Here is a 13955-nt window from a genome sequence, read left to right on the forward strand (position 1 = left end):
TAAAGAGAAATTAATAAAAAATAAAGATAGTTATTTTTTTAATATGGATTACTCTATCAGGTTAATTCCTGATGATATTACTCTCCTCTTCATCCATATGAGTCTGAGGCTCTGAACTGGCATGTTAAATTTTCACCCTGTCAGAAAATCATGAATTTGTGTGGTTATTTTTTTATTGACTTTAAATCATTGTTAGACACAATCTATTTTCACCATCAGCAAAATCATGTTATTTCCCACAAGTGGACTTATAGATTCAGGTTCCCTTTCTCTTTTAATCCATGGTACTGCTTCCCAGCCTAGCTGGCACTGCTCTCAGTCACAGACCACGCAGGATTAAGCCTCGTGACAAACAGATGTCGATGCTCCTTTGCATCCTGAACCCTGATGGATGGCAATTTCACTACCCCTTCTGTAACTGAAGAAAATTTTGTATGCACTCACTATTCTGTATTCATATGTCCTGCATCATGACCTGTGCAGGAGGATTGAGCCACACCAGCCTGATAGAAAAAAGTAAGTGAAGAGAAATAAATACAGGGGCGGAAAAGACGGATCAGAGCAACTTCCAATAAAATAACTCAAGACTACAAAATATAACATCACAGAGTGACCATTCTGTCTTACTGAGGAACTAGTAAATAACCTGCACTGGCACTCAAACTCTCCCTCCAGATACAGCTTCTTTTCACCGAGATTCCCAATATTCCCACTCTAATTGCCCTCCTGCCTCCACGTGATAATATATTTGCCAGTTTTCTGCAACTGTGCTTTTGTTAACTTTATTAATCCTGCCCTTCCCAAGATGGTTTGTCATGTGCAGTAATGAAAAGATGCAGTCCATCACCTGTGAGATGATATCTACTTTTTATTCACCCCTATATATGGATGAAATCATCATATCAATTCCTCACAATGCCAGTAAAAATTCCTCGGTACTACACTCCCTAACTCAGAGAACTGCCTTTTTCTTTCATGTTCATGCTAATGGTCTCTCTCTGAGGGATAAACACCTTAGCAATTTTCTTCTAAATGCAGGCACTGAAGCAATCTTCATTGTTAACTACCTCTAAAACCCCCAAATGCATTTGGTTTATCATGCACTACATAATACTTCTTCACCGTTCTCATTGAAATGCAAAAAAGAATAAAGCCAGTTTTCACCTTTTTATCACAAATACATCATAAATGGTTAAAGGAAAAAATTAATAGCTTGGTAATTACATTTTAGTAAACAGCAGAGATTAAAAAAAAAAAAAAAAAAAGACAACAACCCACTAGTAAAGAAGTAATGACTGCAGCTGCATGCAAGGGCTTTCCAGGGATTCATATATGCTCTTGTCAACTTCTGTGGTCATCACAGAGTTGCCACCTTTCCCAGCGAGGCCTTGTGCAACCTTGCAGAAGTAAACCAGGAGGCTGTAGAGTCAAACACTTCATTGCCCTGATAAATGACTGCAAATTATATTCTGGCTTGCATATATGCACTCTCATGGTGACTTCCAGAACAAGTGTTCTTACCTTAAAAATTCCACCACACAAATTTTTCTCTCCCCTCCCCTGTGCCCTACTCATCAGCAGAGATATAACTCAATCTGAGAACCTGAAAAGGGGGGAAAGGAAGAAGCAAACAATCCGCAGAGTGGCTTTTTTTAACTTTTGTAACATTTAATCAATAGTGCACTCATTTCTGCAACTGAAATTTAGCTCACCGTTCATCTGAGGGATGTGTTCCCTGGGGACTACATAAATCACCACCAAAATAAATGCAAAATACCTGTATTACAATCCTGCATGGCTTTTGTGTTGCTCACAGTGCAAACCTGTGACACAAAAAGACTGAGCTGTCATGTCCCTGTGGCTTCCAGCGGGAAGGAGACCTCAACATGCTCTTTCATTTTCATTTGCATAAATACTTCTGGAGCAACTGAACAATTTTCACTGCATTAGAAAAAAAACCCAGCCCATGAGGACAAAGGTAGAGCTCCCAGACTGTAAGCCACGAGGTACCTCAGTTAGAACAATTTATCCAACAGGAAAAGCGAAAGATCCAGGGAGACCATAGGAGGTAGGATCGAGAAGAAGCCACAAGAGCACTGGAGAGGGACTTGGGAAAAGGTTACAGAATAAGGAGGAATGGATTTTAACTGACAGAGGGCAGGGCTGGATTGGATATTGGGAAGGAATTCTTGGTCATCAGGGAGGTAAGGCCCTGGCACAGGGTGCCCAGATAAGCTGTGGCTGCCCCTGGATCCCTGGCAGCGTCCAAGGCCAGGTTGGACAGGGCTTGGAGCAACCTGGGATAGTGGAAGGTGTCCCTGCCCATGGCAGCAGTTTTATAGCCATTTCTAATCGGAAGAATTCCATGATTTTATGATCCTGAAAGACAGTGAGTAGCTTCTGAGATGTGCCAAAACTCTCCAGGACAGGGCCGAAGTTCATCTGCAAGTCCAAAAGTTAGTGGCTTCTGACTGCTTCAGCTTTCTCCGAGGTGTTAGTCAGGTACTTCACTGATTTCTAATACAGGTACAGTCAACATGGCTACTGCTAAGGTTTTCAGCTTTTTGTCTTATTAAGAGAAAAGGTCGTTCCCTGGCATGGTTTTTCTCACATCATCCCACGGCTCTGATAACAACGTGGAACACTCATAACAACAATTTATTCTACTCAACCATTAGGCACAAAATAAAAGCAGGCACAAAAATCTGTGCAAGCTGTGCAAGCTTTCTCCTATGGAAGTGAGAAAAATACATATCCAAAATATAGCTTGTTAAGGATAAAAAAGAAATAAAACCTCAGAAAATATTTAATATTTTCATTAATTATTTTATTGAGTTTCTACTTAGCTCCTTAATTCCTCTTTGAAAAATCTGGATGGATAGAAAGCATTTCTTAGATTATAAATGTAACAAGAAATGGAGTACAAAATTTGCTGAGGTTTACGTTGTTTGTTTGTTGGGGAGGTGTTCATTTTTTTCTGTGGTAGGAGAGAATTTCACTTCCAGGTTCTAGGGTGGAACTATTGAAACTCCAGTTTGAAAGATGTTACTTGATTTTAGGTTTTTCCATTCTCCTCATGATAGCGGGAAATAAAAATGACGTTTTTATTAAGATTTTTTTTCAGCAGTCCTTCTTGTGGTTTTGCAAGTGAAATGTTTGGATGATTCAGATAACACTATGAAAGTTTTTGCTTTTGTTCTCTTTGTCTGGAGACACCACCATTCAAAGGTACAGAATGGCATAAAAGACACTTAATTTTGAAAGTTTCATTTTTTGGGGGCAACTTGCTTTTCCTGAGAAGCATTAACACCTTGCACTGCAAAAGATCCTTTTCTTGGTCATTTGGCCAGGGGAAATGGGAACCATGTGGTGCTGTAATATGTGCTCATTTTCTCAGCATTCAAGCCAATTTTTTTGTCCTGGAAATATCATTAGGATATGAGCTTTGTGAAAACTGATGGAGCTAGAACACAGTTTTTTGCTGGCATCTCTAGTTTGTGTACAATCTCTTGGTAACATGTAGATTTTGATAGCAAATCTCTGTAAAATGGAATTCCTAGTGAAATTATCTAGGACAGTCACATATACATATAAAGAAATCAGGACACACTCAGAGTATATGCAGTGTCTGGTGAAACTTCAAAGTACTTCAGTACCATTCAATAGTGTACCAAAAAGGTTCAGAATATTTTCTACTGGTGGGAGAACAGACAAATTTACATTATCACCATCTTGTGGAGGACATAGATGAAGTTTATACAGGTGTTTTCCATGAAATGTACACCAGAACAAAGCCAACTAACCAAAAAAAACACCTCAAAACCAAATGAAATAAAATAATTTCAAAAGCCATACTCCAGCAAAAACAACCAAACCAAGATACTACAAAGGAAGGCACGGAAAGAAGAAAAAAGGATCTTGCTACTTTTATCAAAAGTTGTAATCATATATTTTCTTCTCTTGTATGTTCTTATTTTATTAAAAAGAGAGAAAAAGAAACACAGCTCAGCAGTATGACTGTCTATTTATCTGGTTTCATAAATTGCTAGTTGGAGAAAGACAACAGTGAGAAGGAAAGTATTTCAAGAGAAAAAAAGAAGACTTTGTTGAAAGAGAACAGAAAACACTGCAAAGTTTCCCTCCTCCACCTGCAACATGAAACCACTACCATTGACTGTGCTGAAGTGGAATGGTAGCAATGGGCAGGAAATCAGTACTGTCAGGCACAATAAGTGCTGATGTTCACCCTAAATGCTTGTTCCCTGCAACGTTTTATTGCATCTCTTTGACAGGAAGATAAATGCAGACCTAGAGATACAAACTGATCCACCCTTTATTGCATCATGATTCACTCATGGACAGGGATGAGAATGGAAGCTGGGAATCTTGGCTGCCAGTTGCCTCTTCTTGCTTCGGTAATACACTCCTTTTTAACAGTATATGCCTAGATTTTTTTCGTATTGAAGTCAAGGAATGTTTTTTCCATGATTTGAAGGAAATTGGTGTCAGGTCCGCAATTTCATCTGTGATTTACTGCAACTGTTTTTTCCACTCCATATCTGTGCCAAATAAGTGTTTCTTCACAATCTGTCCATTGGCAAATAAAATGAATAGGTCAAGGGAGAGATTTTAGCTCTTCCCAGAAAATACAGAACAACTTGTCTTGAGAACCCAGGATAATTTTCAGTGTTATGATTTGACTTTCTAAGTATGTTTTCAACAGCCTGTGGCACAATATACAAAGGAAATAAAACTAGTGTTCTTCTCACCTAATACACTGTGTTAATAGCTGCTACTTACTTCAATATCCCTATGCTTTAAAAATAAAATGGATTTCATTTATGCACTGCAGTACCCAGCAGAAAGTGCAATAAAATTATTTTCCCCTTATAAGAACACGCTGTAAAGGCCCATTAAGACATAATTACTGCCAAAAAGGCATTTTACATTTCCTTGAGATAAGCTGCACTAGTGTACTTTGAGATTTCACTTCCATTGATTCAGGATTAGAGCAGCATGTTTAGATAATAAGCAGAAGGGTCTCAGATAACAGTCTGAGTGAATCATCGGACTATAGTGTTTAGTCTGAGAAAGTGTGTTTATCTGAAGGGCTCTTGGGACTAATACAGTTCCTCTTCAAAGCTTGAAGCAGGGGGTAAGAATCATAGTCCTGCAGGTTGGCAGGATAAACATGTCCTGTGATTTGCTAGCAATTTGAGAGATGGATTTCAGTACAGAGCGCACTGTTGTTGTCAGGTTGAAAAGTGTCTGCCTGGAAATGAATTCATGCGCACACAGCCCCAGACAAAGGAAAATCTCCCTGAAATGGCATGCCATCACATTTTAAGGCCAATTTTTCAAGTCTCTGACTCACACCTGGGAAATATACTGGTGCACAAAGTTTATCATAAAAAGCTCACGTTTTAGCAAACAAAAATTGGTGCAATAATCTCCGAATGCACTGTCTCGCTGGCAGGTAGAGAAAAACATTTTTCTGCTTACTTGCCTGCTTTGTATCTGAAAACAATTTTTGCCTCTTTTACATATCAGATCAGATTGTTTTTCAGTGAAAGGAGCTCTGCTGCTCTTTTAGTGTTCGGCGTGAGGTCTACACAGAGAGATTGGGTAATGTGTCATACAGAGGGAAGCTGTGGCAAGAATAAAAGCTCCTGTGTCAGTCAACAGTTTATAAATACAGCAGGAGAGATAACTGCTGTGTGTGCTTCATGAGGAGCATACTTCTGGGCTCCAGAAGTAGCAACATATTTTTAAGCTAGAAGAGAGGGTGAGAAAGCGTAAATGAGTGAACAGAAGGTTTCTATAACTCTGTGTGGAGGCTTTTTGTGCGAGGTTGGAGCAGTTGGGGGTTGTCACTCTCTGAGAATAATTGTGAAGGGAACTGAACACAGAATAAAGTGCTTTAGGGCTGGATTTGCACCTGCAAGTTTGCTGGAAATCAAAGATTTTATGTCAGTTTAGATTAAATATATGTAAAAGCAGATTACTTTTACGACACGTTGGTTAAGAAAAGGAAAATTCCTGCATTACCTCCACCAACACCACTTCAAAACTCAATGGACACGGGTGAATTTCAAGGGAAAGTTACTCAAAAAATATGGGTGAACAAGGAAATCCAAGCTATCTTTATGTATACTAATTTGCATTTCCAGATTTCCATTAAGTTTGTCCTATATATTCCACATGCCATACTGCAGCTTGCCTTGGGAGTTAAAGCTAAAAAAATAAACATCCTCAATTTTTTAAATATGATCTCAATCTCACACTTCCTGTGTTTGGCTTTATTTGCTTCTTTTTTTGGTTTTAACTGAAATGTAGATGCAAAAAGAAAAGTTTTGGGTTAAGAATATTTCTCCTAATTAAAAAGCCAAAGGCATCATTGACACCTAACCAAAAGAATTAGTGGCAGCTTCTTCTAGATTCGGTTGTGCCACTGAAAAACAATGCCAGCATCAATTTTTTGTTCATTTCCTTGCTGCACACCACATGTACAAGGTTATTTTGGAGGGAACAGCTCAAGCAAGGTCTGTTTATGGCAATCCAGCTACAAGAAGCTGCATCAATGCCTGCTCCTGAAACTCTGAGGTAAATATATTCTGTTGGAAGTTTTGTGGTGAGCAAACACAGGCTATCCAGCTGTCAGGTGTAGAGGGTGGTGAAAAGCAACTGCAGTGAGTTCAGTGAAGCATAACTGCTTGCCCCAGCCCTCACACTTGCTAAGAAAATGCCTCTTGTTGTGTCTTCAGTGGAAAAACAGTACTGGAGGAGCCCAAAAAGGACAAATGGTGTGTATAAAATCGGTATATAGAGTTCATGGAACATCAGTTTGCTTCCTGAGATGAGCAATTTGTAGTATGCAATAGTGTCTATGAATATGCATAAGAAAAGGAAGATCAGTGACTAGATGAGCGAGTTTATTAATGTTTCTGGGTTTTGTTTTTTGGGGTTTTTTTAACTTCAGAAAGTTGAGAACACAAATGTGTTTTTAAGTGCTTCAAACTGGATCCACCTGTTAAAATACGGAAGATTTTTATTCAGTGTCAGGTATGAAATCACATGTGGATTTTTAAGTCTAGATTTGACAGTTTAAAGCTTTATTAATTATTAGTAGTTAATTTGGTCAGTGTTGACATGCTCACAGGTACAGATGGGAAAGGAGAAACATATTTGTTGAACATCCTGGAGCTCAACAACAAAATACATTAACTTCAGTCAGTTTCTGTATTGACTTCTTGTGTCTCCCAAATAGGGATGAATTACAATTTTAGCTCCTTGATCTTCTGAAGTGATTAAAGTCATTATTCAAAGTTGATGATGAAGTATTTATGACTGCGAGGACACCCAGACAAATGAGATCTCCACTGCATGATTTAGAAGCTGCAAAACCATCTCCAATTTGACACAAAACCCAGGGCAATAAAAACAACGAGGTACCATCATGGCATACATCAGCAGAAGCACAACTGGGTGCTCTGGATTTTTACCCTGAGTCACCAAAGTCAGAGCAGAATTTGTGTGAGCTTTGGTGAGAGCACCATTAAGTCCTCAGTGAAGAAAGAGCCTATTTCAGCTGCTGACTTCAATGGGAGTTGGATTAGGTCTTGATTTATTCTGGAGATGTGTAGTGCAGGTAGAGAGGCAACAAATCCAAAGACATCTGCCAAGACAAGCAGCTAAATCCAGGACACTTCTAAAGGACAGCTCCTGAAACATGGTGGGGAGGGAAAGTGGGAAAAGCTTCACAGCTACTGTGGGAGCAAGAATCAGTGATGACAATCTGCACTGGAACAACAAGGGAATTTAGCACAGAGATTTTCTCATATCACATCAGCCTGGGAGAATCATTTCAGCAGAAGTAGAATAGCTATGCCCAGGCTGTAGAAAGGCCTGGGATGATGAATCTTCTGAGTGTGGTGTTTCTGCTACAGACCTCTGCTTGTGAAAAAGAGGAATGGCTGAGGTTTAGAGTGGATATTAGGAAAAAATTCTGTATTAAAATGATTATCAAGCCTTGACACAGGATGTCTGGGCAGTGGTGGAGTCACCATTCCCCAAGGGATTTAAAAAAACATCTAGCTGTGGCACTTGGAAATACAGGTGAGTGGTGGGCTTGGCAGTACTGGGTTAATGGTTGCACTCAGCGATCTTAAAGATATTTTCCAACCTTAAAAAATCCAGGATTTTATGAAATACCTGCATCACATGTCATTACTCTGGTCACCACATGCCATGGTTCTCTAATATGTTAGATGCTTTGCTTCCTGATAGAGACAAAACTTAAAACTCTCCAGCTTTTCTCCACTACTGTTCTCACCACCTTTCACTGATTGCATTATTCTGATTTCCTTCCTTACCTTACAATTGTCCATTCTGATCAAATTCATAACCTTGTAATCATATCCCCCTCCCATAAATTAAGAATGATGTTTACTTCTAAGTTTTTCACATGATCAAAACCAAAAAATCACGCAAAAAATTGTACATAAGGAAATGACCAACAACAGATGAACTTTCTTTAAATTTCGGGCAGCAGACTGCATTCCCCCACCATTTGGGGTGCCCAGCTTAGGAGTATTCAGACATCTGGGAAGCTGAGAACAAGGTTTCCAGCCTTCTGCTTTCCTAAATAATTCTTTGTTTATTTGTTTTGAGTACATTTAAGTTCCTTATTGGTTGTCTCATTCCTATACAGGGTTCACACACACAATGGAAACTTGAGAAACTGCAAAAACCTTCAAACAGATCCTGATACACACCTAAGGAAAAGATAAACAAGTGGCAGGACTTTGATTAAACAGTAAAAATATCTTGAAATGGAAAGGGAATGAACCGAATTAGGTAGAAGAAATTATTGTATGTAACTCTTTCTTCTTCATCACTCTGTGTGAAAATTAATTCCCTGACTGATGTTCATACAGCAGACACACTTTCAGAGGAATAGCAGAATCAGAGGAAGGTTTGGATTGGAAGGGAATTTAAAGTCTCTCTCATTCCAAGCCCCCTGCCCTTGGCAGGGACACCTTCCACTATCCCAGGTTACTCCATCCTGCCTGGCCTTGGACACTGCCAGGAATGAGACAGCCACAGCTTCTGTGGAAAAACCTGTGTGTGTACACTGTGTGTTAATTTTGGCATTAAGATCTTGTCCCTCTGGGGGAGCAGTTGATATTTAGGTATAATGTGGGAAGAAGAAATGTTACAAAATACATAGTCTACAAGTAGACCAGAAAATTCCTGTATTATATATAGAAAAGGAGGAATGAGAAAGGCATAAGATAATCAACACAGTATTTATTCATTCCATTATTGTGATAGATGTTCCTGCATACAAGAGAAAAAGAAACAAACATCTTTTCATCTATTGTTCATTTCAGCCTGTCTGCTCTGATGAGATTTGGAAGTTATACTGTGCTATACTGCAGCACTCCTTTAATCTTCCCCTGTGTTAATTCCTCTATGTTATTCTGCCACTGCTTCCTTGATGTTTGAACAGGCAACCTTTTTTCTAGCACTCTGACCCATATCTCTGAGGTTAAAATCTTTACCTCTGATTGAATGACTTACATTGGAAAATTACTCACCTGTCCAGCAGTGTCTAGAATGTCCAGATAGGCTGGTTCATCATCAATTCGGACTTGAGTTTTATAGGCATCCTCTGAAAAACACAGTGTAGTTTGCTTAAGCATATGAGTGGCTCAGAGAATGGAAAATGAAATATCTTTGCTAGTTTGGAGCAGGCTTTTCAAAAGCCCTCCAGTCTGACCTAACCTTGCTTTATTTCAAAAGGCCTTTTTTGAAATCCTATCATCACTACAAAGTATGAGGAAAAGAGATTCCCTTCTATCACACTAACTCAAAACACAAAAATTAAATTTCCCTTTATTTAAAAGGGTAACACAGACCCCAGGTGTTACCTAGGTCACAAAGATTCAGAGGTGTTGTGCTGGTGCTATGCAACAGAGTGTTTTTTCCTTAACACAATAACACATTCAAAGAGCTTTTCTAGCAAACTGTTTCAATTTAAAGATTGTCTAAATCATTGGGATAGACTCCTTGTGGCTGAACGTGGCTCCTGGCTCAAGTATGTCAGAGCAATTATTTAAACTTCTGTATATCTCCAGAAAGGCTGAGAATAGACTCAAAATTCTGTAATCTGTATCCTCACATTATCATAGCTGCAGGCAGAGGAGGAAAAGCTCTGCTTTGTGGACCCTTCCCTTAGCTCAGGATTTTGTCAACTAAATTTAGAAGGAGAAAAATAAAGAAAAGGTGAACTACTATTTGCATAAGCTGTTTTCCTCACATTTCAATTTCATTCCCCTCTCAACATTTGTGTTTTCTTCATGAGATTAAAAGGAGCGTAGATAGCAGCCAGTGTTAATACTTGAAAGAGTCCTGGAAATTATCTGTGCTCTTTAATTGAACAATCATGCAGACCAGCCTGAGTAGTTTTTGCGACTGGCATTGTGCTCTGGAAGTGCACTGAGGTGTGAAGACAAGACAAGTGCACTTGTTGTGTCTGGGAAGTGTCTTTTGCTGTTGTGAGGCTGTGGCTGGGGCTGTCCTCAGAGCCAGTCCTGGCAGAGACCCCCCAGAACAGGCTCTCAATTACTGTTGCAATAATATTGAGATTATAATGTGGGATTATATGGCAGGCAGTTGGAATTCTTGGGACATTCCAATTTGTGCCATAATATATAAGTTGTGTCATGCAACACTTTGTAAAAGCATGTAAAAACATGCTTTCTACTTGCAGAAGTAAAAAACTAAAGAGTTTGGGTACAAGATTCTGGAAATCCCTAACTCAGACCCCTCCTGTGGAGCCAGAGGATTGCTATCTTTTATTACATAGTCAGAATATTTTCCTCTTTATTTTAGGCCTCAATTCAGCAAATTAATAGGCACATGGCTTTCTTTAAACAAATACCTAATCCCATTGATATTAAGATGGCCCAGAGGCTTAATTAATTGTATGATATATTACCTTGCTGAAAAAGCCAGAGCACAACAACCAGCATATATTTTGGTTTATAGATCTTGTTGTAGGGATTGCTGAATAAGAAACTCTGTGGCAAAGAGGGACCATACAAAAGGAACTGGGCTATTTACAGTTTAAGCAATTTGTTATTGCACAACAATGATACCTGCAGTGGATTTTTTCTTTTTTTTTTTTTTGTTTTTCATCTTTTTTATTAATTAAAAATTGAAAGCAAAATAGGAAAATATGTAAAATCAAACATGATGTTTCCTTCACATGAATTCCATTAATACTATCAAGTGTTATTAATGCACTTCTATGCAGGTGGGTGTCCATTTGCATTACATTACTGCATACGTAATTAACATATGACTTCCATAAATTTAGTTTGAACTCTTGGCTCTGCAGCTGGATTCAATAAAGCCAGTGGTTATACTCCCCTTTTCACTTAGACAGATGTGAATCTTTATACTATAGCTTAAAAACAGTTAATGCAGACAGAAATTTTCCTACTTAAATTCTATTTGGATGAAAATGAAGCTAGATAAATCCTATTATGTTTTTTTTTTTTTGCAAAGGAAATGAATTATGAGTTCAGAGTTAGCTATAACCAAAAAAGCCATTGGCTTCTGAATACAAGTCACAGCTTTCAGTGAGAAAATGTAAGATATCTACCCTGCTGAGCTACTCCACGTGTGCCCTGATATAATGTCACGGTCACCAGTAAAGTTTCAAATGCTAAAATCTGGAGTCAGACTATGTTTACAATATTTTTACTTTGCAGACATAACACAGAATGCACAAAGACACTTTGTCATTTTTATTTATCTTGTTTTCCCTAACTACTGACCTTAAAACATTTCACAAAGAAGTGTTAAAATCACTGTCCCATTTTCATTCTTGATATATGCTAATGTCTTCTGTTGGTAGCAGAGAAACCTTTTCTGTTGTGCATTGACCAAGCACATGAATCTAAATGGTTTTCCGGGCAAATGCTTTTCACTTGTAAGATTTGTTTCTGCCCCATGAAATGTATAGATAAAACAGGAAGGATATATGAGTTTCCTTTGTAATGTTCTCTCTCTGCATACATGCAAAAAGCAGAATAGTACAGATAACACAAAGAAGCCTAAAAATGTCCTCAGCCAGGGTTTGATAAGCAGGGGTGTTTTCAGACTGAATCTGGATGGAAAATAGATGGGAGTTTTAACCCTTGTTTTCTTCAGACCCACATTTAAGAAGAATTTCTAAAGCTTACACTTACCAAGGAAATCACAATCTTGAGCCAGGACCCTCACACCAAATAATAGCACCCACTCATGAGCTATCACCTTCTTAATGCTCAAACCCAGCCACTCCTTTGAGAGGCACTACCTTTCCATTTACCTGTGGATTTCCTGGTCTCCTGGAATTGCATTCCTTCCACAGCAGCAAGTAGAAGCAAGATCCATAAATTGAAATCCATGTTTCCTATATCATGCTACATGGACCAAGTGGAAGAGCTTTACCACTTAGTTCCACTCTATAACTGATACTTTTAAACTGGGATTTCATCTCAGAAAGTGATATAAATAGAAGGTTAGTAAACATTTCTGTCTGTTACATGGGCAAATATCTTTCTTTTACTCAAATTATGAGGCAGAGGCTTTAACCTGTAAAGAAGACATCTCCTAGATATTGAGAGTTGGAGATATCTGTACGTTGCACACACATTTTTAGGTTTATTGGTAGGTATGAGGTTAAGCAGAAATCCTGGTATCTTTGCATGTTTTCCAGGGGATTTCAGGAGGAACTACTGTTTTTTTTAGTCCAAGCAGCATGGTTCAATTTATGGTCATGGTAAGGAAAGAGATCTGAGACCTTGCTGTAAATACCAGGAACACACTGCTCACATGTGGACAAAGAACAGAAGGGAAGATGTTCCACTGAAATAACATCTAAATGCATATAAAACAGAACAATCTTCATCAGGAACACTGTTAAGCTCATACTCAGATATCTTCCCTTTAAAAATTATCCACATTATTACAAATGGTATCTAGTGTATTTACACTATTCACAGTGTTTGAGTACAGAACATTTTCCTTCATCTAATTAATTTATAATATGAATATAATGCTCCTTTTAAAGTTAATTTAGGGGTTGCTAAACCACATGCATGTATACATCCTACAGCTCTAAGGAGTGTTATTTATTAAAAGGCCAAACTCCAGCTGCTGTTTCAGTAAAGAATTAAGACAACATACAAAATAGAGACAAGAATACTAATTAGACATCAGGCAATAAATCAGATTTAAACTATGTTGTTTATATTAAGCTTGGGATTAGTCTTTTTTCTGTGAGGTTAATTGTAAAGTCTCAGCATTTGGTTTGGGTAAAATTCAGCAGAAGTTTAGGGTATATACAAAAAACCTGTGGATGAAGTTTATTGATATTGCTAACTGTGTTTCAAATGTTGATTGCTAGAATGGGCATTTTTTAGAGTACTAAAAATGATGAAACAAAACTTCTGCATCCTTGCAGTCTGAAAAATGCTTGGATATATGAACTACAGACATTAAAAATAAAAATGAAAATAGATGCAAAAATTACTTTCAGAGGGTGGTATCATTTGACTATTTACTGTTTATTGTTTTGCAGGGTGGGACAAAGCAAATAGAGATCCACCTGTTTTCTGAATCACACCATTTTCTTTTTAATTTTAAATTCTTTCCTTTAATTGATATCTAAATGAAACCAAGAAGATTTTAACTTCTCTGTCTCAATTGTTTGGTTGCCCTTTGCAATATTATAAAAGCAAAGAAAAAAACCCCATTTCTTTAAGCTGCCTGTTATCTGGATTTTTTTTCTTTCCTTTTTTTTTTGGGCTTATGTGTGTAAAATTAATGTATGAGCTTTTTTTCCACTTTCTTTTTTTATAAGATGTAATTCTTGAGACAGAAGTACAGTAATTAATGCA

General features: G+C 38.0%; 1 protein-coding gene across 1 annotated transcript in view; it reads right to left on the bottom strand.

The window, feature by feature from the left end:
* Positions 1-13955, bottom strand: part of RIT2 (Ras like without CAAX 2) — a 171741-nt gene that overhangs the window by 91690 nt on the left and 66096 nt on the right. Inside the window, exon 3 of the mRNA XM_085042826.1 lies at positions 9600-9673. Within this exon, the coding sequence (XP_084898952.1) occupies positions 9600-9673 (74 nt within the window). The remainder of the gene's footprint in view (positions 1-9599; positions 9674-13955) is intronic.

Source organism: Lichenostomus cassidix, chromosome Z, assembly GCF_008360975.1.
Source record: "Lichenostomus cassidix isolate B80296 chromosome Z, HeHo_3.0, whole genome shotgun sequence".
Classification (NCBI taxonomy): domain Eukaryota; kingdom Metazoa; phylum Chordata; class Aves; order Passeriformes; family Meliphagidae; genus Lichenostomus; species Lichenostomus cassidix.